The 26,970-nt window shown below is 43.9% G+C and overlaps 1 protein-coding gene across 3 annotated transcripts in view; it reads left to right on the top strand.

Moving 5' to 3' along the window:
- NAV2 (neuron navigator 2) overlaps positions 1 to 26,970 on the top strand; it is an 852,675-nt gene that overhangs the window by 693,793 nt on the left and 131,912 nt on the right. For all 3 annotated transcript variants that reach the window (XM_004369713.1, XM_004369711.1, XM_004369712.1), the window contains exon 11: positions 25,792 to 25,914. In XM_004369713.1, coding sequence (XP_004369770.1) covers positions 25,792 to 25,914 — 123 coding nt within the window. The remainder of the gene's footprint in view (positions 1 to 25,791; positions 25,915 to 26,970) is intronic.

A 26,970-nucleotide genomic window follows, 5' to 3' on the forward strand; every position in this document is an offset into this window, starting at 1 on the left:
CACACACACACACACACACACACACACACACACACACACACACACACACACACACACACACACACACTTTAAAAATACAAATGAGGCTCCACGATGTCGTTAGAGGCCCAGAGTAATGAGGCTCCACGATGTCGTTAGAGGCCCAGAGTAGCCCAATAGGTTGGTGACAGGGTAGGCCGGATCCCAGTCTAGGGGTCTTTCCATTCCACTCTGCTTCTGTCAGTGTTTCCTCACTGACAGGTCTTAATGGTGCATGACTTCTCAGAAACCATAAATACTTCTCCCCATCTGATATTTTCCTTGGTGTTAAGTATCCCAGGCAAATACACTGACCTGTTTTCATAAGCAGCTTTCCGGGTAGGGTAAGCAAGCCCAGAGAGTCATGGAAGGTGGGAGGGGACAGGATTAATTTCCTCAAGTGTTGCAGAACAAGTGACAGCTTTTGCCTCCTGGTTGTGATTTCACCTGACACTGGAGGGAGGGGGGATGTGGTTGATTGATGGCTCTGACTACCAATGTCAGTGGTCCCTGAGGCATCAGTGTTCCACCTCTTCTTCCATTCATGCTGAGCCCACTTGATCACTGAGTGTGGGAAATCTATCAGCCTTTATCGGCAGCTGGATAGGCAGTTTTATTAGAGGAGAAAGAACAATTGAGGAAGTCTTCCACATTCCGGAGCCCACCCTAGCACTGTAGCCACGGTTGGTGAGGATGGATTTAGCAGGCAGAGGCCAGGATTAAAACAAGATTTACAGGAGAACAGGCACGTGGAGAAATGAAGTTTGGTACAGCTTAGACATGGCAGCTCAGACTACCACTCATGTCTGATGGAAAATGTTAGGCTAGTAATTTACAGGAAAGAGAGGAAAAGGGGTGACTTGTCTTCTCAGGAAACTGGGCTTAGAGCTCTGACTTCTTGGGAGTTTCCAAGCTTGGTCTGAGGTTTGTGTCCTCTCCCACCTCCCCCTGCCCATAGCATTCTAAGAAAAAAACAACCAAACCCATTGCCGTCAAGTGGATTCCGACTCATAGCGACCCTATAGGACAGAGAAGAACTGCCCCATAGGGTTTCCAATGCTGTAATTTTTACAGAAACAGACTCACATCTTTCTCCAAAGTAGCGGCTGGTGGATTTGAACTGCTTACCTTGCAGTGAGCAGCTGAGTGCTTAACCACTGCACCACCAGGGCTCCGCTAGCATTCTACAAGGAAGGAAGAAAGAGTGAAAGGGAGCAAAAAATAGGTGCTTGGGGAAAAGGAAAGCATACCTCAGGCCCTTCTTGATTGGTCCCTGAAGGGACTGCTCATTGCCTGCCCTCCCATCCTAGTGACGTTTTTCTGGTCCTGGAACCTTCAAAGCAGCCTCTCCTGGGCAAGGAAACTGGAAATCCTTCCTTTGGTTTGCCTTCCAGAGAACTGCAAGTAAAAGGCAGTAAAATTCTATTTAGCAAGTGTTTATTGAGCTTATTGTATGCTGAAGACTGTGTAAAAGGCACTGAGGCCCAGGGAAATGAAGACACAGTCCCCAAGATCCTAAATTATGGAAGGAAGATTGTGGAACAGGTCAGTATAAGTGCAGAGAGCTAAGGAGACCAGTGAAGGAGCGATGAATTCTGCTGGAACGAGGAATGGGACATAAAGAGAGTACAGGAAGGTAAGGGTCAGTGGGAAGAATGTAAGCTATGGAGTCAGACCTGGATTCTAGCACTGGTTCTACTACTCTTAGCTCTGTGTCCTTGAGCCAGGTATTTAACTTTACTGTGTTCATCTCCTAACGTTGCTGTGAGACTTTAATGAGATCATGTGAGATCTCAGCCCAGTGCCTGGCACACATGTACTAAGCACCCAGGAGATGTCACCTTGAGGACTAAGGTGCACCTAAGCCAAGCCATGGTATTTTCAGTTGCTTCATATGCATGAGAAAGGTGGACAATGAATAAGGAAGACTAAAGAAATGATGCGTTTGAATTATGGTGTTGGTGAAGAATATTGAATATACCACAGACTGCCAGAAGAATGAACAAATGTGTCTTGGAAGTAGTACAGCCGGAATGCTACTTAGAAGCGAGGATGGTGAGACTTTGTCTCACTTCCTTTGGACATGTTATCAGGAGGGACCAGTCCCTGGAGAAGGACATCATGCTTGGTAGAGAGTCTGCAAAAAAGAGGAAGACCCTCAACGAATGGGATGGGTTGACACAGTGGCTGCAACAGTGGGCTCAAATACAGCAGTGATCATGAGGATGGCACAGGACCAGGCAACGTTTTGTTCTGATATACATTGAGCCTCTATGAGTTGGAGCCAACCCAATGGCACCTAACAACCACAGATGTTTTTTTACCACCGTAATGTCTACCACCAACACCATTAGCAGCTGTAGCATCTTCAGGGCATGTGAGCTGGGCCTTGAAGGATAAACAATTGGCCAGGCAGACCAAGGGGAAGAGCAAGGGCATGAAGACAAGTGGGTGTGGAGCATGTTATTAGGAGAATGGTGGCTGGTGGGTTTGGCAGAGTGTAGAATGTGAGGGACAATGAGGAGAGGGGCGACTGGAGAGAAGACTGGAGGCAGGAATGTGTGCCCCCACCTCCAAGACCTTTGGGCTTGATCTCAAAGGCAGTGGGAACACATAACTGGGAGAGGAATGCACTTGGCAAGCTTCGTGAGGGATGGGTTAGAGACTCAGCAGAAGATGGAGATGGAGCTCAGGTCAGAAGCTATTACAGAGTCCAGGAGAGCAGTGACATGACTGCATTATAGCAGAGGCCATGGGAACAGACATATAGAGGGGTGAAATAGTTATCACATTAAACTTAGCCTGACATGGGGGCAGATGGACAAAGGGTACGAAGGAGCCAGAGAGACCAGGACAACTCCCGGTTCCCAGCCTGTGCTGGAACTGGCTGTGAAGTAGTTGACATTTATCTTCAGCACCCTCCATCCTTGTCCAGCTTTCCCTCTGACCCCTAGGCACCCACCCAATGTTCTCGAATTATCTCAGGCCTCTAGGCCACCCCCAGACCAGGGCTGGCTGAATGTTTAATCAGAGTAAGTGGCAAGCTATCGAATATGATTCCAGGCACTCTAGGAGAAACCCTAATTCTCAGGCCTTCCAATACTTGCCCTGGAGAAGCTGGGACCCCAGTGGCAGAGACTGCCCTGTGTGCCAGCCATTAATTCTAACACAAGGCAGGCGGTCCACGTTAGCACGGAGAGGCAAAATGCTGTGGGGGCTCCAGGGTGGATCTGAGAATAGAGCTGGCCCCATGGAGGCCTTTTAACTTTACCCTTGTGGGGAGCCAGCTGTCCTCACCGGCAAAGGAGAATAATAATGCCTGGAGTTTCAGTTAAGATTGAATAAGGTGGTGTAGGCAGTGCCTGGGGCGTTGTAAACTGAAAACTAAACCAGATGCCATCGAGTCAGTTGTAACTCATGGTGGCCCCATGTGTGTCAAAGTAGAATTGTGCCCCATAGAGTTTTCAGTGGCTGTGATATTTCAGAATTAGATCCCCAGGTCTTTCTTCCAAGGTACCTCTGGGTGAATCAGGGCTTCGAACTGGTTTCTTTGGGTTCGAACACCTACTGAGAATTTGCATTTCCACTCCCAGATATACTGAATCAGAATCTGCAGTTTAATAAGATCCTCCAGGTGATTTTTATCTGTAGTAAATTTTGAGAACCACTGCTCTGCTGGTGGTTCTCAGAATTGGTCCCTAGCCAGCAATATTAGCATGGCCTGGGAACTTGTTAGAAATGCAAATTCTCAGCAGGGGTTCGAACCACAACCAACTAGTTTGAAGCCCTGGGGTGAATTCAAACCACCAACCTTGATAGTAGCTGAGCTTTTAACTGTTTGTGCCACCCAGGGACTCCTTGGTGCATTATACCAGACCAGACCTGGTTGCCATTGAGTCAGTTCCTACTCATAGTGACCCTATAGGACAGAGTAGAACTGCCTCATAGGGTTTCCAAGGAGTGGCTGGTAGATTTGAACTGCCGACCTTTTGATTACCATCCAAGCTCTTAACCACTATGCCACATCATTATCATAATAGGAAGGATGTTGGTTAAGATTAAATGGAATATAATGTATGTAAAATACCTAGATCAGTGCCTGGTGCAGGCTAAAAGTACTCGGTATATTTTATTCTCTTCCACCATTACTCATCCGCAAACCCCAGATGGTAAGAAGCCAGTGAGACCTCTCCTTAGAGTGAATGGGGTTTGAGCTAATAGCATTCCCTGTATTAATGTGGGAAATATGACTATCCTAACACTCTAAGCCAACAACCATGGTACTAGGTTAGAGAACCCCGCTGTGATTAATCATGCTTAGCAAGCACTCTTTCCTTTCCTTTCCGGCCATCTGGACTGTCTGCTGTCTTGTCGGAACAGACTTCCTGCCTTTCACACAGCTATTCATCGGTAAATAACATCAACTAGATGCACTCCAGCATCTGGGTGTTACTCAGATTGGCCCCAGGTGTTTTACCGAGGGACCTCCCACCTTGGCCATTAATCAACACAACAGAGGAACTCTGCACTTAACGTGATTCAAATTGACAAATATTTAACGAGTGTCTCCTTGGTGCCAGGCCCATGGCTGCATCCTGGGGTATGACGGACAAGAGGCAGCAATCAGAGATTTGTTCTCCAGGTTCTCATTTGATACACTGGGCCTATTTTTAGGCCTCCGCGTGGTGCAAATGGTCTATGCTAGACTACTGACTGAAAAGATGGTGGTTCAAAAGCACAGAGCGATGCTGCAGAAGAAAGGCCTAGTGATCTGCTTCCGTAAAGATCACAGCCAAGAGAACCCTATGGAACGCAGTTCTACTCTTTAACACGTGGGGTTGCCGTGAGTTGGAATCAACTCGACAGCAACAGGTGTACAGGGTTTTGGGCTTACTTTTGTTCATTAAACGTTCTCACCAGAGTACTCATGAGCAGAGGATTTACACATGGGGAAAAAACATTCTACTCCGTAGCAATTGATGGATGACAGGGAATGGAAGCTAGATAGTTTATGTAACCCCCAAGCCCTGGATTTATATGGCATCACTTTGATTTTACTAATAAGGAAAATAAATACTCAAGAGGGTAATTGTTACTTAATATATTTTTTTGTTGTTGTTGTTGTTACTTAATTTTTTAAGCCCGTGAAAGAAGATGGACTATTGATATTTCATTCCATTGTTTCTTTCTTATTGTATGCTGGGATTGCAGTGATGGTGGAGTGTCTTTGGTGCCCTTGTTGCTTTGTTATTGTTGCACGCTCTCCCTTCAGGGCCACTGTCTTTGCTGGAATGCAGTAGTGTGCAGGTGCCTCTTTTACTCAATGCTTTGCAAATGTACTCCAAGGCGGAGAACCTAAGTCACACACGGTCACTAATCTCATTTTTTCTATTAAGTTTTTGCATATCTCTCATCTAGAAAACCCGGGACATATTTATTTTTATCTTAAGCACATAGATCACTCAGACTGAATATACCCTTCCTAGTTATTATTCAACTTATAGCAGCTATGGAGTGGCTCAACAGATTTATGATGGCAAGGTTGGAGAATACCAAGTTCGAGTGGAGGTGAATATGAAAAGAAACATTTGGATGAGGTTGGGAGTATATTGGCCCTGAGACAGTAAGCCCATGTTGAAAGACTCAAAAAGAAGGCCTTATGTGTCTGTACTCAGATCAAGATAAGAAACTCAAGTTTTGCTGGGACTTCATGATCCTCTCATTGACTTCTTTGGAGGCATGGTATAATAGAAGACGCTTTAGACTTTGAGTCAGAAGACCTGACTTCAAATCTCCAGCGGTGTGACTTGGGGAAAATTACTTCCTTTTCTGAGGCTCTGTTTCCCTTCTATTAAATGGGAACCTACTATTTTAGTTTTCTAGGGCTGCCGTAATGAAGTGCCACAAACTGGGTGACTTATAAGAACAGAAATGTGTTGTCTCACAGTTCTGGAGGCTGGGAGTTCAAGGTCAGGGTGTCGGTGTGTTGATTCCTTTTGAGGCTTTGCAGGAATATCTGTTCGTGCCTCTCTCCTAGCTTTTGGAGGCTCCAGACGTTCCTTGGCTTGTAGCTGTAGCCTTACATGGTGTCTGTCTCCCTGTCTCTGTGTGTCTTCTCTTTTATAAGGACACCAGTCATGTAGTATGAGGACTCACCCTACTCCAGTATGACCTCATGTTAACCTAACTGATAACATCTTCAAAGACCCTATTTCCAAACAGTCAACATTCACAGGTAAAGAGATTAGGACCTCGGTATATCTCTTTTTTGGGGGAGGGTGTCATGAGTCAATCCATAACACCTACCTCTCAGGTGTATGGTGAGAAGTAAAGATGTTGTTGTTGTTAGGTGCCATCGAGTCGGTTTCGACTCATGGTGACCCCATGTACAACAGAATGAAATACTGCCCGGTCATGCACCGTCCTCATGATCATTATGCTTGAGCCCATTGTTGCAGCCACTGTGTCAGTCCATCTCATTGAGGGTCTCCCTCTTCTTTGCAGACCATCTACTTTACCAAGCATGATGTCCTTTTCCAGGGACTGATCCCTCCTGATAACATGTCCAAAGTATGTGAGACGAAGTTCTTGGAACACAGAGAGTGATGGTTCCCTTTACCCTTCTTGGAGTTTATTGCATCTGTTTGGTTTTCTAGTCCTTTATCCTACTTAGGACAGTTACCAAGATGATGTCATGCCATTTCTTATTCTTGAGCACATTGATCAAATAGCGCCTGCTGAATCAGAGTTGGTCCGTAAGCAGGCCCGTGTGATCAGTGGAAATGAGTTGCCTGAAGCAGGAGGCAGCTTACCTGCAGCTCAGAGACAAAGAGAGTAAACACATCAGCTTGGATAAACATCTGTGAGGGGCTCAAAGCTAATACATCTGTTATGGATTGAATTGTGTCCCCAAAAAATATGTGTTGTGAATCCTAACCTTTATGCCTGTGGTTATAATCTCATTTGGGAATGGGTTGTCTTTGTTACGTTAATGAGACAGGATTAGTATAGGATGTGTCTGTCTTAAGTCCATCTGTTTTGAACTATAAAAGAGATTAAACAAGCAAGTGAGCAAGCAGAGATGGGGGAAGAGAGATGCCAAGCCATATGGAGATCGCCTAGAAGCAGAAGCTCAAAGAGGCAAGGACCTTCCTCCAGAAGAGAAAGCCTTCCTCTGGAGCTGGCACCCTGAATTCAGACTTCTAGCCTTCTAAACTGTGAGAAGATAAATTTCTGTTTATTAAAGCCACCCACTTGTGGTATTTCTGTTATACCAGCACTAGATAACTAAGACAGCATCCCACCTGGGATACGACCACAAATCAGGAGTTTGTGTGTGACTTGGAAGAATCATTGCATCCCTTCCAGGATTCCTAGGACCCTGATAAGAAATCTCTTCTGAGATATGGGGGTTTGTGACCTTCCTTCTTAATCCTGAAATAACTATAAGTGAGACAGACAAAACTGGCATGGACACCTGTGGAGGACTGATGGTTTCTGAGACCCAAAAAGTGAAATAAGATTCTGAGATTAAGGAGAGGCCCAAGTCTGTCTCCAGAGTCTTTCAGCGATAAATCAAGCCTACATTCATTGCTTAAAGTGGGAGATGGGGTCTGTGGTTATCTCCCCTGCATCATCGAAGTTCGTATTCTAGTTCCCAGAGCGCTGTGCTTGTAATCACCTAGTCATCTATTTTGAAATTAGAAAGCTCACATACTTGAGCAGCGAAGTTTAAAAGGTGAAGTCAGCTCAAGTTGTCAGAAGCATGGGACAGAATAAATATGGTGTTGGCTCTATAGAGAAGGGGTATGGCCACATAGAAGTTGACTAACAATGCCTGCCAACACACATCTTTTTGGCCGTCCTGCAGTGTGATATGTAATTCATAACAGTATGGTGGTTCAGTGCTAGAATTCTCGCCTTCCATGCGAGAGACCTGGTTCGATTTCTAGCCAATGTACCTCATGTACAGCCAACACTCATCTGCTGTGGAGGCTTGCATGTTGCTATGATGCTAAGTAGAAAATCAACTCCATGGCACCTAACAACAACAACAAGACCAGAAAGGAAGAGTGGACACCCTGTGGACATTGGAAGCCCTGAATGCCCTATGCCATTTTAGGGAGCAATAAGGAGAGCTGGACAATAGTGTTAAGGAGGGTAAGACTCGGAGGGCTGAGTTGCATAGGAACTAGAATACTTGGAGAATGCTTTGTGCAAGGACCATGGAGACTGGGGCATTGGCAAGGGCAGATACTTTTCTTTGCCTCGAAAGCATTATTACATGTTTAATTTCAATTAAATGTCACAGGTCTGTATTGTAGCACTAGAAACACTTGTGTCAACATCCCCCAGGTGCTCATGCAGAAAGTGAGTAAGGGCAGAACTAGTTCTGTGTGTGTGTTGGAAATGAAAACTGATGAGGTGGTCAGAGGTAGGAAAGTTCAGATCTTAGCGCCAATCTCACATGGTAATTTACTGAAGCGTCTCACTACAACATGGCTTCCTGTTGTTCAGTCTCAGGAAAGCAGGCATTTCAGTCACCTATGGTTTCCGGCCTTTGTAGATCTGATACCTAAATTTCTCTGAGGAAATTCTACTCCTTTAGCCCCATCCACCACTGTGAACCCAAACAAAACATGTAGTTACAAGCTCAGCACCACCCCAAGACCTCAGAACCATCCGTGGCAGGTTAGAGCTTTATTAATTGAGTGATTTTTGCCTTACTCTCTGGGAGTTGTTAATGAAAACCACTCAACCATTTAGTTGAGAGAGGGAGGGAGACAAAGATTGAGGACAGCTTACAGACTGGATTTCCTCACTCCTTTGGAGATTGCTGTAGCTATTTTAGAAGTTGAGCCAGACTTTACAGTTGAGTAAACCATTCACCAGAGGTGTGTGTGAGGGTCCCTGGGAAAAGCTTTCATTTAATATCCTGCAGCTGGGCCCTCTGGGTATAAGGAACCATCTAGCCTGTGACCAACTCTTTTTTTTGTTGTTGTTTTTAATTTCTTCTTTCTTTTTTGATTATTATAGTACTTTAGATGAAGGTTTACAGAACAAACTAGCTTCTCATTAAACAGGTAGTACACATATTGTTTTGTGACAATGGTTACCAACCCCATGACATGTCAACACTCTCCCTTCTCAACCTTGGGTTCCCTATTACCAGCTTTCCTGTCCTGTCCCTCCTTCTAGTCCCTGCCTCTGGGTTGGTGTGCCCCCTTAGTATCATTTTGCTTTATGGTTCTGTCCAGTCCCCGGCTGAAGGGTGAACCTCAGGAGTGACTTCATTACTGAGCTAAAAGGGTGTCCGGGGGCCATAGTCTCAAGGTTTCCACAGTCTCTGTCAGGCCAGTAAGTCTGGTCTTTTTTTGTGAGTTAGAATTTTGTTCTACATTTTTCTCCAGTTCTGTCCAGGACGCTCTATTGTGAGCCCTGTCTGTTTCCAACTCTTGGTAATAGTTAATACTAATGATCATCATAATAATATTGATAATAAAACCAAACTCATTGCCGTCAAGTCAATTCTGACTCATAGCGACCCTATAAGACAGAGTAGAACTACCCGGTAGGGTTTCCAAGGAGTGGCTGGTGGATTTGAACTGCTGACCTTTTGGTTAGCAGCCGAGCTCTTAACCACTGCACCACCAGGGCTCCAGTATTGACAATAGCAGCTACCATTTGCTGAGGCTTTCTAAATGCCAGGCACTGTATGCAGCACGCTACATACATTATCTCATTTCCTCTTCCCTTTAATCTCTATGATATAGTAGCCCTTCTTCTCACTTTCTTGAGAATACAGGGATTTGGAGGATAGACATAATTTGCCCAAGGTCGTGTGGCTGGTGAGTTATGGAGCTGAGATTCAAACACAGAGAACAAGCTCAACCTCTGTGCTTTGGGTTTTTACTAATGTTGTATAAACATGTCTAATATCGAATTCCTTTCCCCACCAAATCTGTTCCTCTCTCTGTTTTTCCACCATCCACATCTTCCATAGCTGGAACCCAGAAAAAATCTCAGACTTCCTTTGTTTTTGGCAATGCTAATCACTAAGTTTGCCAGATTCTTTCTCTTAAATATCTTTCACCATGGTCCTCTTTAATCTCATTATCCCCATTTAACAGATGTGCAAACTAAGGATGAGAGACGTCACTTGTTTAAGGTGATACTAAAGGGTGCAGCCAGTTTTAGAGAACTTGAAGACTCAGCAGTTGAGATCCACCTTTTTCTGGGTTTTAGAGTTCTACAAAAGCTAGCCTTCAACTAGATTAATAGAATAATAATGTGGGTGGCAACAGACTATCTGCTGGTAGGTCAATATCAAGTGTCTGTTTTGTTTTAAGGGGTTCAGAATCAGGCAGAGATTTGGTCAGACAGAGGAAACGGGAAGTGAAGGGTTCAGCAATCAAAACATAACAGAAATGTTTGAAGAAACTAGATATGTTTGGTGTGGAAAATACTTAGAAAAGCAGTAGGTTCCAGAGGACTGAATTTGAACTGTAGGTGGAAGTTAGACTTACATTTTCCTAAATACCAATGTGGCCGCTAATCAGTATAAGGAAAAAAATGTGCTGAAAATTACATCTGTCAAAAAGCAAACCAGGCTAGTTTGCAAGGACTTGATCCCCTTTGTCCCTGGGGATAATCAAGCAGAAACTAAAAAACTGTATGTCCCAGATATTGCAAGAAGGAATTTTCATGTTAGGTGAGATGCTAAGGGTGACATTTAAAAGGTCTTCTAGTTGTAAGATTCCGGCTATGAAGGTTTCCATAGGAATCAGTGAAGTTCAATTATAGACAGGGCAGAGCCAGGTGTCCTGTTCAGGAGGAAGGGGTCTCCTTATCAGGTTCCCACAGGTCATGCTAGCCTGGGAATGATAACAGGGGTTCCAAAGTTGTTGCCTCTCAGCTTTTCTCTAACCTGTACCCCTTCTGATAAATACAAAAACTGTGCACGCCTCCTTCTCCTGCCCCAGGTTCTGTCTGATCTGGAAGATAAACGGGTTTGGAAGCAGAATGGACTGTGACTATTGAGAATCACCGTAAATTCAGTGTATGCTCACCAGCTGAGATGTCACTGTGTGTTACTATCCGTAGTTCCTATAATGAAAACAATAGATGGAGGGTTTTTTTTTTTAATTATTGTGGTAAATATGTATGTAACATAACATTTGCCATGTCAGCTTTCTTCACATGTACAGTTCAATGACTTGTGTGCATCATCTTGTGCAATCATCACCATTATCTACTTCCAGATTTTTCCATCACCCTTAACAGAAGCTCCTTGGCCTCTAAGCAATGAGTCCCCCTCTCTTACTCCCTCTTACCCGCCCCTGGTAGCCACTAATCAACACTGGTCTGAAAATACTTGCCCATTCTAGATATTTCATTTAAGTGAGCTCTTATAATATTTCTCCTTTTGTGATCGACTTATGATGTTTTCAAGATTCATCCATGTTGTAGCATGTATCAAGACTTCATTCCTTTTTATGGTCAAAGAATATTCCATTGTATGTATATACCACATTTTGTCTATCCATTTATCTGTTGATGGACTTTTTAGGTTGTTTTCATCTTTTGGCTATTACGAATAGTGCTGCAGTGAACATTGGCGTACATGTAGAAAACAATAGGTTTTTAAAATGTAAAAATAATATTAAGTGCAATCTCTTTAACTATGGCAGGGTCTAGGGGATTCTGATTTACTCCCAACCCATTAGAATTATTACTTCAGCTTATCTGTCTACCATTTGTATGAAAATGAAAGCACTTGAACAAGTTGAAGAGTAAAAACAGTCAGAGACCTCATTCTTTTGTCTGTGCAGCATCACACAGCTGTTGTGACTACAGTCCCTACTGTACTGATAGAAGGTAATTTGAGTTTACTGTCAGCAACCAACTTTAGCTTGATTTCTACTCAAAGGCCAGAGGCCTGTGTTTGGGCTCACCACCTCCCAGTCTGCCCTGCCCTCCAGAGTGCTCCAGCTGCTTGTCCCGGGTCCTTTGCTGCTCTTTGTTCATCCACAGGTGGCTTGTTTTCCTGGATGCTTGGTTATGTGGCTTCTGGGTGTCTCTTGCCCAAGCCCACCCCCGCACCCCACCCCTCCCAGCTCCAGCAGCTGCCTTGCTAAGGGAGAAATGTGCACATCACCACAATTCGTGCTCCACTCTGCCCTTCTTGCAAGCACACCTGTGGCTCTCCATCCAGGCCTCTACATGTTGAAATTCTAGGAGAGGAACACAGCGTTTGCTTTTACACTGAATTTCCCACTGTACATACTTTTTTTAAAAAATCATGTACAATGGGAAATTTAGCCATGGGGCAATGAGACTGCCTTGAGGTCAAGTTTAGGATACCACAGAGTTTAGTACCAACATTGTTCCCAACACGGTGGACACTCTGCTCAAGCCATACTGTCCCTTGAATGGGACTTGCTCCAAGCCTTTTCTTGTTGGCTTCCACTGCCCAGATTGTCCTTTTCCTTCTCTCCTACCAAATCCTCCAAGACCTCTGCTTAAATTCTACGTCTTTCTTGAAGTCTTGCCTGGTCGCTTTTAGGTAACATATCCTAAGCCCCTGAAGGCAGGGGTGGAAAATAGCACCTAGGGCAATTAGTGTTAAATTGCTAAATGATCTCTCACAGCCAGCTATGGAAACTGTGATGTCCAGTAGAAACTGCTCATTGGCATCCTGCCTCAAGGGGGGCCCAGGGCACACGCCCTACCTGCTATACCTTAGTTACTCCTCTGCCTCAAGGTCAAGGACTGAGTCTGATTCTTGTTTCCCCCCAGTACCAGGCCAGTGCCTGCCGCGCACACACACACACACACACAAAAAAAAGAACGATTGCCATGGAGTCAATTTCAACTCACAGTGACCCTATAAATAAGTGTTTGTTGAACAAATGCAGCTACCTTAAATGTGGACAACCTTGAGGGCAAAGGCCTGCATTTGGCTCCAGTACTGTGCTTCCTGCGGCACCGAGGAGCTTCAGGAAATCTGATGGTTTGCTGAGGTCAGGTGATGATCCCAAGGCCTTTTTTATGCTTCAGTTTACAGAAGGGATGGTCTCCCAGAGCCGAGTTAGGCACCTTCTTACCCTATCTGTTCTCAGTACACCTTGACATTTCTTTCACCTGCAATCTAGATAAGACAAGGTGAAACTTGCGTGAACCTAAACCAAAGTGTCAGCTGTTTTTTCCCTAGTTTGGGGAGTGACTGTGGTTACCACCTGGGGGTGTCTACCTGAAACCAGAAGAGAAAGACACTGGATATCTGAGTCATCCTCCAAACAGAACACACACTCCCCAAAGCCAACATAAATTGAGCTGACAATGTAAAAACTGAACATGTGTCATATCAGAAAGCACAGGAACAACAAGGTATAAAAAACTAAAAAACCAAACCCATTGCTGTCCAGTTGATTCAAACTCCTAGCAACCCTGTAGGACAGACTAGAACTGCCCCATAGGGTTTCCAAGGTTGTAAATCTTTATGGAAGCACACTACCACATCTTTTCCCCTCAGAGTGGCTGGTGGGTTCAAACTGCTGACCTTTTGGTTAGCAGCCAAGCACAGGGTATGTTGTCGTTGTTGTTAGGTGCCATCAAGTCAGTTCCGACTTGTAGGGACCCAGTAGGGCAGAGTAGCACTGCCCCATAGGGTTTCCAAGGAGTGGCTGATGGATTTGAACTGCCGACCTTTTGGTTATCAGCCGAACTCTTAACCACTACACCATCAAGGCTCCATGCCCAGGGTATAGCAGCCTCCAAAAGATTGGCAAGCATTCCTCAGTGCCTTGAAAGTGCTTGGGAGGAAGGATTCTTTCGACAAAGTGGAAGGCTTTTCCCGGGTGGTTGTTGTTGTTGTGTGCCGTTGAGTCAATTTCAACTCATAGTAGCCCCCCGTGATAGAGTAGAACTGCCTCATGGGATTTTCTAGGCTGTAGTCAGGTCCCAGGTATTTTCTACGACGGAGCCAAGCTGCTGGGGGTTTGAACTGCCGACCTTGTGGTTAGCAGCCAAGTGCTTAACCATTGCGCCACCAGGGCTCCTTTTTCCAGGGCAAGGATGTCTAATTATGATGCCACTTGGCACGCCCATACGTTGCCCATGATAGTCCGTATTCAGCGTGCTTAGCATTGCTTACTCATGTCTCCTCTCCACCTGGGGCTTCCAACAAATGGATTATTCTGAGGCCTGTAGACCTCTAAGTTTAAGACCATGAGTTAATTGGTTTTTGAGAAGAACCTTGAATTCTAACAACTCTGCTCAAGCCTGAATCTGAGATGGAAGGGACATCAGGGATCAGCTCTATGAACTGACTTTCAGCTGAGTACTATTAATGTGCACATTGTCCCTGTAATACAGAGGGTCAAAACTCATTGCAGGGATTTGAAATTAAAATCATTGTTATGCTATGGTCACATTATGGTGACTAACTTGTAGGGAAACATGGAGGTGACCTAGCTCACAATTCTTCCATCCAGTATCAAGATTTAAGGCAGCGTTTCTGATGGTTTAGTCTTGACTGCCTGCTAAAGAATTGCCCGAATGCCCCACCAAAAGCATTCTGCATTAGTGGAGCTGGAGCTAGGGGTGTGCATTTTTATCAGGTTCCTCAGATGATGCAAGTCTGTGCTGAGGTTTGAGAATTCCTGGCTATCATTCAATCTCCTTTCACCATCTGTTTCATTCCAAGAAAGAGCTTAAAGGGGCTTTGTCTAGAAAACTGTCTCCTGTGTGTTAGGATGTGTTTCATCTTTCAGTAGGTGGACAAAAAGCTTCCTGCTAGTGCTAGAAATATTTGCTGCAATTCCACACCAACAGTTGAACCACAATAAAGAGAATTCAGGCAAGACTAAATTCCAGACATGCAGACCATCAAATTTCCAAAGCATGCAGCCTTTCCTCAGAAGGGTACCATGCCAACTCCTATTTTTAAACAAACATATTTCTGGATTGTAATGAAATTTCTGCATATGTATATTTATTTAGGTGGAGGTGATAAGTACATGATTGTTATAATCCTTAGCTCTCTGTATGTTTAAATGTATATTTTATTAGCAGTTTTATGGATTTTTTATCTTAAAATGCTTGCGGAGTGTATAAGTGTAGAGATCCTTAGGCAAGCTAAACCAAAATGCTCTAGAAGTTATTGTTGGATGAAATTTTGTTAAACGTGGGAAAAGTCACATTTGCATTTTGTAAAAGACGCACGTACCGCAGAAGCATGTTTTATCACCATGCAGGAATTTTCCCACTTGATCAATCACTCTTCTGCTAGGAATTTGGTGAGAGTAAGCCCAAAGAGGTTGTGAAATCCAGTCTGTGCTAAACTTCAGAGTGACATTTGAGTTACAGCAATGCCATGTGCTACTGCTGAGTCAGCTTATAGCAAACACAGACATCTTGCCACGAGGAAACCATTGCAGGTGAAGTGGAAAGGACAATCTCTAGAATCCACTTCTGCCCTACTTCAGGAGAAGGGCTTCCGATGTAGGCCTGGGGTCTGTGAACCAACTCAAAGTGAATGCAAACTCTGCATGTGTGTGAGATAGGGTCCATAGCTTCCATTAATTCTCATACCCACTGCCGTCGAATGAATTCCGACTCGTAGCGACCCTATAGGACAGAGTAGAACTACCCCATAGGGTTTGCAAGGAACGGCTGGTGGATTCGAACTGCTGACCTTTTGGTTAGCAGCTGAACGCTTAATCACTGCACCACCAGGGCTCTTAACTTCTCATAAACCAAAAAACCCAAACCCATTGCCATTTAGTCGATTCCGACTCATAGTGACCCTCTAAGACAGGGTAGAAGTGTCCCACAGGGTTTCCAAGGAGCGGCTGGTGGATTTGAACTGCTGACCCTTTGATTAGCAGCCATAGCACTTAACCACTCTGCTACCAGGGCTCCTAGCTTCTCTTAGGGGACTATAATTTCCTAAGATTTAGGAATTCTGCTGTATATAACTAAAAACCAAACCCATTGCTGTCAAGTGAATTCTGACTCCTGGTGACCCTGTGTGCTTCAGAGTAAAACTGCTCCATAGGGTTTCTTGATTATAATCTTATGGAAGCAGATTCCCAGGCTTTTCTTCCACAATGCTAACTGCATGGATTCAAACTGACAATTTTTCGATTAGTAGCCAAGAGCAAACCGATTGCACCACCCAGGGACCCTCTGCTTTACATTTGTTGTTGTGAGTTGCTGTCCAGTCCATTCTGACTCATGGAGACCCCATGAGTGCAGAGTAGAACTGCTCCGTAGGATTTTCAAGCCTATAACCTTTCAGAAGTAGATCACCAGGCCTGTCTGCTGAGGTGCCTCTGGGTGGGTTCAAACTACCAACTTTTCAGCTAATAGTTGAGCACTTAACCATCTACATCACCCAGAGGCTTCCTGCTTTAAATAGTGGCCTCTAAATTGTTTTTGATTGCGTAAAAAAGTGAGCTCCTTCCTCCGTTACACATTGTATTTATTTTTTAATTATATCTGTGACACTTTACTGAAATATTGTGTACAATATCAAATATACACAAAACATAGGAATTAAAAAGGACGTGATAAGAAATCAATAGAAATAGAAGCACTTGAGTTTTCACCCCTGTGGATCATCTTGTGTTCCCCACTCTAGAGCCTGAGACCAAAGCTTCTCAGTCTTTAATGTGCGTAGGAATCATCTGGGGATCTTATTAAAATGCAGATTCTGATTCAGTAGGCCTGGGGGGCCTGGGATTCTGCATTTCTCCCAGGTGGTGTTGAAGCTGCTGGTTCATGGACTACACTTTGAGCAGCAGATACAGGGGGAGGCACATGCTGACTTTTGTTGCAAACGGTGTCCCCCTCAGTGTGCCTTCTGCTCTCTCCCAAGTAGCTCCTCTGCACCAAGCTTTAGGAAACAGGAATGGCTAAAGTGTGAGGCTCTAGTTTTGCTTACAGGGGACCTCTGAGACCCTTTGAGTCCTCTTTTTTTTTTTTTTTTTTTTTTTTTTTAATTGTTGTAGTTTAAATGAAGTTTACATTTCAAGTTAGTCTCCCATACAAAAATTTATACATACATCGTTATGTGACCCTAATTGCTCTCCCCATACTGCGACAGCACACTCCTCCTTTCCACCCCTTATTCCCCAAGTCCATTCAGCTACCTCCTAACCCTCTCTGCCTTCCCATCTCACCTCAGGACAGAAGCTGCCTGTTTTGTCTCTTGTTTCTACTTGAGCTAAGAGGCACACTCCTCACGAGTACCTTTGAGTCCTCTTTTACTGAGGCCTTCTTTTCCCCCGCTGCCTCTGTCCCCATTGCCTGCTGGAGCTAAGCTCTTGTCTGACTAGCTTAGCAACGTCTTTGTACTGCTCCCCAGAGAGGCGTGCTCTGTTGACTGGTGCTAGCCAGGGTAGGCTCCAGACCTGAGCGAGTTCACTTCTGCAGCAGGTTTAACTTCCTGCCACACCACAACGGGAGAATTGAGCCAGGCTTTCCCTAGTCATCTGCTTGCCTCACGCCCGGACCCAGGGAGATAGAAGTGAAGTGCAGAAAAGCTAGGGAAGGGGCTGCTGCCCTGTGACCTGTGAATTTTCATTCCTGGTCAGTGACTCATGACCACTGAAGAAACTTCCCCGCGGTGATGCCTGTTTGCCAGTCTGCTCTGAGCCCTGCTGGCTCATAGTGTGGCCATGGGTGACTGCTCCAGGTTTGAGCAAAATAAGGGAAGATTTTGCTACAGATGAAAATTGAGCTCCCTCTCTCATCCCTCCTGAAAGGAGCAAAAAGTCAGCTTGGAGATGTCCTGAAGAGCTGGCTGTCCTCCAGGGCAGTGGGAAGCAGTGCTAAAAGGTGCCCCAACTCTGCATCAAGCAGAAAGGTAGGAAACTTGTGGGCTCTCTATGCCCACATACCCCTTCTGCCTCTGCCAGCAGAGTTGTTGGGAAGATTGCCCACATGAAAACCAAAGAAATGTGAGTCTGTGTTGGAAGAATTGGCCGCTAAGGCATAAAAATTAAAGAATCAATTCTCACCCAACTTCCCGTACCCTACCCCTGTGTTTCTTGATTGGGTGTGTGTTGTGCTACTTAAAGTCCCATTATCACAAGGTAACCCAACTGAGAAAGACATTCTCCTCTTGGACTTTCTTTTCAAATGCTTCTGTGTGTCAGCTTGGGGCGATCCACAAGAAGAAAAAGCAGCACCATATTTTTGATTGGAGCTCACTTCTGTTTGATTTTAAAATATATAAGGATATGCTGTGAGTTGGATATTAGAGTCATTTTGAGATACTTCTCTGCACTTGTCGTTCGGGGCTGGGAGTCTGAGAAATGAAATATGCCACTTTTGCCTCAGCTTTTGTACCTAAATGCTGTCTGAGAGCAAAGCAGGTACAAGTGTTTCCTTAGCAAAATTGTGAGTACTCATTTAAATTTTAGTGCTGCAGTTTTATAATTAGCAGTGAATAATTAAGGCCATTTTTTCCCAATCATATCTTTGCATCTTAAATGTATTCTCTCCTCCCTAAGTCAAATGCAGCAGCTTCTTTTCTTGCCTGTAGGTCAGCTTTCTTCAAAAGGATTTAGGCAGCTTTGCTAGACTAGCTTGTGAGTTTGTCCTGTGACCCAGAGTAGAGTTTATTCATCCGACTTCTAAGAGGCTCTGAACTAAAGGGATCCTTTTATAGGTTTGTCCAGAGACTCAGTTTACATCCTAATAAACGTAGAGAATAAATATCATGCTGTGTTGTAATTGAGTAGGGGAGCACTGTAAAAGCATATGTTGTTTGGGGATTTAGATGTTGTTGAAATGCTCAGCTGCAAGGACTTTTCATCAGCCTACATCGTGTTTTTTTTTTTTTTTTTTAATCATAGGCAATAAAGTATGCGTTGATGCATGTGTTCATAAATTTATATTGATATTGGCAAGGACTATTACATGTGTATAGAGAATAGTTATGTTCCATTTTTCTTTGCTGTATTCACATTTAAACCAAAAGTGTGACCAAAAAAATGCAGACAGGCTGGCATGTCTTTGAAGAAAAGTAATCACCTAGGCTTGATTTTTTTTTTTATTCCTGTTTGTACTGCTTTCATTTCTTTCATCTGAGAGTTTTTTTTTTTTTTTAAATAATGTCATGCTCTATTAGAAATTCACTGAACTAGATCAGGTTGGTACATATTTCCTTCCCTTTCCATCCCCTCTTGCCTCCCCTAGTTCTTGACAGAAGGTGATTTCTTCTGAGATTAGTGAAAGTCAGTCTGTGTTACTTGTACAGGCCATTTTGAAAGGTGAACTTTGGGAATGAGAAGCCACCTTTCCCTCCTTCCAGAGATGACTCACAAAGCCAGTTTCGCTCAGTTCCACATTGTTGTGTCATTACATTTAAAGAAGGGGAAGAAATCTATTTGCTAAACGTTGGGCTCGAAATCTAATGTATTTGTTCTAACAGGTCCTATGAGATTCCAGAGCTTCTTTATAGCTAGTGTCAGTTTCATAGGATGCGCCTATTTCGTTGAGAAAGTTCCTTGTCATGGGCATGTTGCCTTCACAGGTCTCTGTTGGTGAAGTCTGCCCTACAAGTCTGATCATTACTCAAAGGTCTAGGATGACTCAGACAAGATGGGAAGTGGTGTGTCTGAAAAATCTGTAGAAGGAAATATCAGTGGGAAATGCTCATCGAAAATGGAGTACGGAATGATGAAAGTTTTGAAAAGGCAGTGTTCTCTTTGAAACAGAAGCCAGAGCCTGTTACTCTATCTGCTTAGTACTTTCACGGCTCCCCTGACTTACAGGAAAGGGTCTCAACCCTGCCTGGCATCCAAGTCCTCCATGACCATGCCCCATTCCATGCAGCCATCTCCTGTCATTCCCAATGCTTCAGCAACATTGAACTACTTACGCTTCTCTTAACATACCCTCCTTCCCATTTCTTGCTGCTTTTATACATGTCATCCATCTGCCTAGATGGAGCCACTCTTGGGCTGACAAACTCCTATGCACCCTTCAAAGGCCAGTTCAAACAGCACTTCCTCTGTGATGCCTAACCGGTGTGTTACATTCATCTGTTATACTGCTGCTCATGTATAGTAAGTTGCTCACATGTTGGAGTCCCCTAGTAGATTCCGAACTTCTCTAGGATAGGGCAGGAACTAGGTTTTTCTATCCCTGTAACCCCAGCCTGGCAGAGACCATGGTACATAGTATTTGTTGTATTGAAAAAAGGGAGAAGGAAGTGCAGAGTTGCTACTCTGTGGTAGGGGTATTGCTGCTGCTGATAGTAACGGCAGCTAATAGTTACTAAGTTCTCCCTATGTGCCAGGCGAAGCCCTGCTGGTGCAGTTGTTAAGAGCTCAGCTGCTTACCAAAAAGGTAAACAGTTTGAATCTACCAGCCACTCCTTGGAAACCCTATGGGGCAGTTCTACTCTGTCCAATAGGGTGGCTATGAGTCGGAATCAACTTGACGGAAGTGTTTTTTTTTTGTTTTTTTTTTTTAAATATGCTGGGCACTGAGCTTTTATGTACTGACTCGTTTAACCCACCACAACCCTATGAGGTCAATCTGTAGTTTACCCATTTTGCAGATAGGGAAACTGAGATTCAAAGAATTATGTCAAAAAGAGACAAGGCTAGGATTTGATCCCACCTACCTAGAGAGTGATCTTGACCGGTTTTGTTTTCCTCATCTGAAAAATGGAGATAACAGTACGCCTACCTGGTCAGGTTCTTTTGAAGATTAAATGTCACAATTCCTGTGAAGCACTGAGCAGAGAACCTAACAAACTTTCAGTAACTGTTGTTAGTTACCGTCAAGTCTCGGCTCTGACCCATGGCGACCTTATTTATGTCTAACAGAGTAAAACATTGCCCTGTCCTGTGCTATCTACATGATGGTATAACTGTTAGTTCTTATTAATAATAGCATGTACAAGACTGCTCGGCTAGCAAGGGGAGAAGAGACACTTTTACCCTGATCTTTCTGATGCTCTCCTGCTTCCAGCTTTGTAGTGTATCATTGTAACACAACCTGTGAAATAAAGGCCTGCTTTTAAAGTGTGGAGCATCCTAAGGTGCCCTAGCCTTGAACAGCAAGATAAGCACCCCCAGACACTTTGTCTCTTTAGCAGAGGCCCCCACTCTCTGCATCGGGGGTTTCTGGGGAAGCTGCAGAAAGTGGAGTCAGAGAGCCCCCTCCTCCCATCGCTGTAGAACTTGGGAAGGATAATATGGAAATTGTTCAGAAACTTGGCAGCTTAGTTAGGAACCCACCAACTAAACTTTAGGATGTTACCAGCACCTCATTAAGCCCCAGCACTAATTATTTATTTCCCCAAGGAGGAGAAAAGTGTGGCACTGGTGCTCTGGGATCAGTCCCTGGATCAGTTGGCTCCTTCTTTGTGACCTCGGGCAAGTCATTTCATCTCCACTCATTGTGAGTCTCCTATAATGCCTCCAAAAGATGAGAGAGGCCATCACTTCCCTGCCTCTCAGAGCCTTCAGGAGCACAAGCCTTTTAACACTGCTGGGAAAAGGCCATCATTTCAGGCGAACACACCAATGACCGCTTCCTTCTGTGCATTACACTTTCTTAAGGGGCTAACTTTATTAAGGCCATCTATATTCATTTATTCGGTAACCAATTCCTATACAAGTTTGATCCAACAAAAACATATATTTTTCATTGAAACTAGAAGAGTTATTTAAAAATATGTACAGAGTTGTTTTTAAATCAGACTACTGTAATTGGTGGATAATAATTTAGAAATCAATATTTTAGATTAGATTCTTGAGAGTGAGGCTGGTTCTAGTGACGATTCTGTCTCCAGTGCTGTGCTATCCCCTGGTGAGAGATAAACAAAAGAATTTATTTTGAAGAATATTATAAAAATACTTGGTTCAATACATTTTTGTAAACCTCTGGGAGAAGAAATAAACTTGTTTTCCTCACCCGCTTCTCTCTCCCTCTCTTCAGTCTGTCTTCTCTGCCTCTCTCTCTCTCTTTCTCTCTCTCTCTCTCACACACACACACACACACACACACACACACACACACACACACACAGTGAATGAAGTTGACTTGCAATTGAAACTAGATTATCTGTCAGACTAGGGGCTTTCAACTCCCTGGCTTTCAGTTCTTAGTGCCTTTAAAAAGGCAGAGGATCCAGATTTGTTTTTGCCTTTCGCTTTCTTTCTGCCGAAACCAAGTCAGGATTCCCAGCAGCAATTGACAAGCCAAGCCGGCACATTCAGCCCCATCTCTCCAGGACCGTCCCAGCTTCGTGGGTTGTCATTTTTTGGGTACGATCACATTGCACACTATTGGGCTAGGGGCAGCAGCACGGCTCAGCATTCCATCTCCGGGATGTTCACCAGGCTCTGCTCTCCGGCCTTACAGAAAGCCAGGGGTATGTGTGGGCCTCATCCACATGCCCAAGTGCGTGTAATTGCTCAATCTTGTGTGTGATTTCACCAGCAATAAAAATCCAGCAGGGAAATGAATGCTAAAATTAGTTTGTTTGTCCTTTGACAAGATCTCCCCAGTTGAAAAGTTTGTGTTTATCTATCTGGCTGGGCAGACTTCGCTAAAATGGAAATTAGCTGCCTTGCTTAATGATGCAACAGATTGTGTTTTGAAAAGATTCCACTGAATTCTCCTTGAAAGGACATTTGATCTAGAAAGTCCATCCTCTGGCAAAGTTAATACATTTTGGTGTAGGTTTTTTTTTTTTTTCTCCTCATGCTAGTTACAGGACTAATACACATAGTCCACTGCTAGACCCTGAGTCAGGAATCGCTACATCTGTTGGATAGGTGGATGGATAGATGGATGGATGGGCAGGCAGATAGGCAGACAGAGTGTTTAATTTGCTTTGCCATATGACTTAGATGTCAAGTTTGCTGACATTTAAGAGAAAGGAAACCTATAATCAGTGTCCTTGCAATAGAGTTTTTGTTAAACCCTATCCTGTGGCTGTGTCTTTGGGTTTCATTCATTCATGTGTTCATTCATGCTACAAAGATAGTATTTAGTAAGCACTTAGTGTGTGCTAGGCACATGGGATATAGATTTGATCAAAATACTAGTCCCTGCCCTCAAGAAGCTTACTGTCTAGTGTGGGAGACAAGCATTAAAAAGTAATTACACAAATAGTTACTTAACTATGTCTGTGGTAATTTTTTTTGTTTTTTGTTTTATATTTTGTTTTTAATTTTTTTATTGAAATACAATTCAGGTACCATAAAATTCACCATTTTAAAGTATACAATTCAGTGGTTTTTTAAAAAATATATTCACAGAGTGTGTTTTTGTTTTTAAAGTAATACAGTTTAGTGAAGATTTCTGTCTGCTATGCTGTTTTGTCGGTACAACCGCAAACAACTGATTTCACTGACTCCAACAGATTTTTTATGATGTTGGCATTGCATCATCTGTGATCATTAATGTCATAAATGGGGAAGAGGAAGCAAACATCAGAATGCTCAGTTCAGACATATTATCCTGGAAGCTGCCTGTCTTAGTTACCTAGTACACTGTAACAGAAATACCACAAGTGGGTGGCTTTAACAAACAGCAAAGTATTTTCTCACAGTTGAGGAGGCTAGAAGTCTGAATTCAGGGTGCCGCCTCTAGGGGAAAGCTCGCTGTCTCTGACCGCTCTTGGGGAAAGTCCTTGTCTCTTTTCAGCTTCTATTCCTAGGTTCTTTGGGTATGTCTTTCTCAGCGTTTGAACTTGCTTGCTTAATCTGCTCTTTTATATCTTAAAAGACATTGATTTAAGACACACCCTATGCTAATACTGCCTCATTAACATATCAAAGAAAACCCTTTTCCAAATGGGATTCTAACCACAGGTGTAAGGGTTAGGATTTACAACACATATTTGGGGGGTGGGGGTGCAGGGGACATAATTCAATCCATAGCACTACCCTTAGGGAAAGTTCCTTTGGCCCTTACTGGAAGTTACTTCTCACATAAGGTGGCTCTAGTGAGAACTTCTTCAACTGTCTTCTTTATCCCTAACTTTAATTTACTGGTTCTGGGCGAACTGCACATGATCTCATAACTCTGTTCCTATTGGACTATATCCCAAGATGGTCCCAAGCTAGAGGTGGAAGAAATGCAAGGATTAGGAACCTTCAACATCTACCCCATATGTGCTAAAGCTAAAAGGCCAAAAGCAGCAAAACAGTCGTTGATTTGGTTCAGCTAACTCTGTTTCAAGACAATCATCATTCGGTGGTCTTCTTACTACCTGTTATTTAACTTGAAATGCAAAACGTGTATTTCAGACACCTTACAGGTTGATCTGATGGGGCCCATGCAGGGATTAAGAGACCCGAGTTTGATTTCTGGCTCTGCTCAAGTTTTGCTTTGCCTTCCTGTTCTCTGAAGGTGAAGGTAATGACAGAACCATCTCTGTCATAGGGTGCTGTCTGTGAAGGGGCCAAGGTGGATATGAGGCCCAGCTACTTTGGACCTGACTGCCTGCTATTTTGGCTAAGTTTTCAAGAACTGGTCAGGTTGGTGGACAGTTGGCTGTCTATACAGAAAGTTCTAGGGGTCTTCCCTCTCCTGGGCAACCCTAATTTTCAGATCTCTTGGTGGTACCACAAGGCTATTTTCTGCTCAAAGGAGGAAATTAACATTAATGTTTTTCAGATAGTTTTGTGACAACCTCCTTATTATGGACTGAATTGTATTCCCCCAAAATATGCATTAAATTCCTGGCCCTGGTACCTGTGAATGTGATCCTGTTTGGAAATAGGACTTTCTTTTGTTATGTTAATGAGGTCATACCAGTGTGGATCCTAACCCTAATCACTTCTGAGTTATGCAAAGACTAAAATAGACACAGCAACACACACACAAGGGGAAGACAGATGCCAAGGAACTTCAGGGGCTACAGATGAAGGAACTCCTCCTAGAGTCACACCCTGAATTCCAACTTCTAGCCTCCTGAACTATGAGAAAATAAATTCCTGTTCTTTAAAGCCATCCCCTTGTAGTATTTTTTTGTTACAAAAGCACTAGGTAACCAAGACACTCCTTAAGACGTTAGTATCAAAGGTGAAATTTACAGTTGTAGATAATTTAGGATGCTGGTAACCACGATAATGTCTTCCATTTGTTATATGGTCTTTTAAAGTTGCAGAGCACTTTCATATTCCTTATCTCACTACCTTCTCATGTCCACCTTGCAACGCAGGTGAGGAAGGCCATGATATTCCTCCCGTTTAGATGAAAAACCCAGGACCCAGAGAAGTGGCTTTCCCATGATGGCATAGGTGGGATGGTGGGGCCAGGGCTCCAAGGTGGTTTTTCTATTCTCTATACCTTTGTTTGTGCCTTTCTTAAAAGCTTGCCTGCTCTCTCTGCTGCCCTGTTCTGTAGTGTGTTTCTCTCTGATTTGCTAATGACTTGTCAATTCCGTTCACATTGCTTAGATAAAACACCTGCTTATGTAAGTACTGACATTAAAAAAAAGTCACGAATGCATCTGGTAGTCAATTTTATTCACTAGTTCCCTTCTGCTTCATAGATTCCTGTGAGTTTGGGTTAATTAAGTGGAGTTCTTTTTTGCCTAGCAAGCTGGCGGTCCTTTAGGTTCAGTCAGCAGCAGAGCTCTCTTTGGGCTATGATTATCGACAGAGCTTCAGGGAATCCTCAGTGCCTTCCTCATAGAGCACAAGACAGCCATGCAGCCTTCTGGATATGAGTGACAAGACCGCATAGGACTTTGACCACATGTTACGTAGTCCTCTTCTCCTTTTAAAGGTATATGACGGATGGTGGACTTGGCCTCTACACCCGTCGCCTGAACCGGCTCCCTGATGGGATGGCTGTGGTGCGGGAGACTCTGCAACGAAATACCTCCCTGGGCCTTGGAGATGCGGACAGGTAAGCTGCTCCCCTCGGGGTTGGCCTAATGCAGAGGCCATCCCAGATTGTACTGAGAAATGAGGGTGGTGATAGTGAGAGTGGACAGATGCTTCCTTAACCCACAGAGGTTGGGAGGCCTCGAAGCATGTCTGCCTGGAGTGTTTGGCGTGGTAGGTGGGAGAGGGCTGCTGAAGGGCTCTTGAGATCTGCTTCTGTGTAAGTGGTGCCTCTGACAATGAGAACACAGGTCGTTGAGTCGTGGGTCGTTTCTGTTGTTGTTTTGGCTGTAGCTACTGCCATCTTTGTCAGTTCAGCAGGCCCCAGGGATCTGCTTAACTTCCTCTCTCATTAGCCAGCTTTCTAGGTATTGCACCTTGGAAAAGAGTTCCTGGTGACGCACAAGTCTATATGCACAAGGAAGCTTTCTTGGCCTTAGAGGAGTAGGCTTCACCATAAGGCCTGGTAATAGGAGGCAAGGGGTGAGGATATAGGCTTACATACCACATGCTGAGGAGCTGGCATGATAGGAGTTGATCAGTCTGTATTGCCACCATTGTTAAGAAAAGAGCCTCAGAAAATACTATGATAAAGAAAAAGGAATATTCGTCCCCAAATTTCCACTCCTTTTACGCAGTCAGCTGCTAACCAAAAGGTTGGCAGTTCGAATCTACCAGCGGCTCCTTGGAAACTCTGTGGGGCAGTTCTACTCTGTCCTGTAGGGTCACTATGAATTGGAATCGACTTAATGGCATCGGATTTGGTGTGTTTTTTGGTTTTCTTTTTTGAGCAATCTGCTAAAGGAGGGACTTGGACTTTGTGATTTCCAAGATCCCTTCCAGCTGTAACATGATGTATTTCTAGATTTCATTATGCTTTATTGATCTGACTTTCTGACATACTTGACCTCTTGACACATCTGGGTTGATGAGAGAAAACAAGGATTTAGATGTGAGTGGTTTGAAATGACTGTATGCTTTTTGTGTGCTAAACCCTAAGTAAGGAGTCCTGGTAGCACAACAGTTAAGTGCTTGGCTACTAACCAAAAGGCTGGCAGTTTGAACCCATCCTTCTGGT

Source organism: Trichechus manatus, unplaced genomic scaffold, assembly GCF_000243295.1.
Source record: "Trichechus manatus latirostris isolate Lorelei unplaced genomic scaffold, TriManLat1.0 scaffold00006, whole genome shotgun sequence".
Classification (NCBI taxonomy): domain Eukaryota; kingdom Metazoa; phylum Chordata; class Mammalia; order Sirenia; family Trichechidae; genus Trichechus; species Trichechus manatus.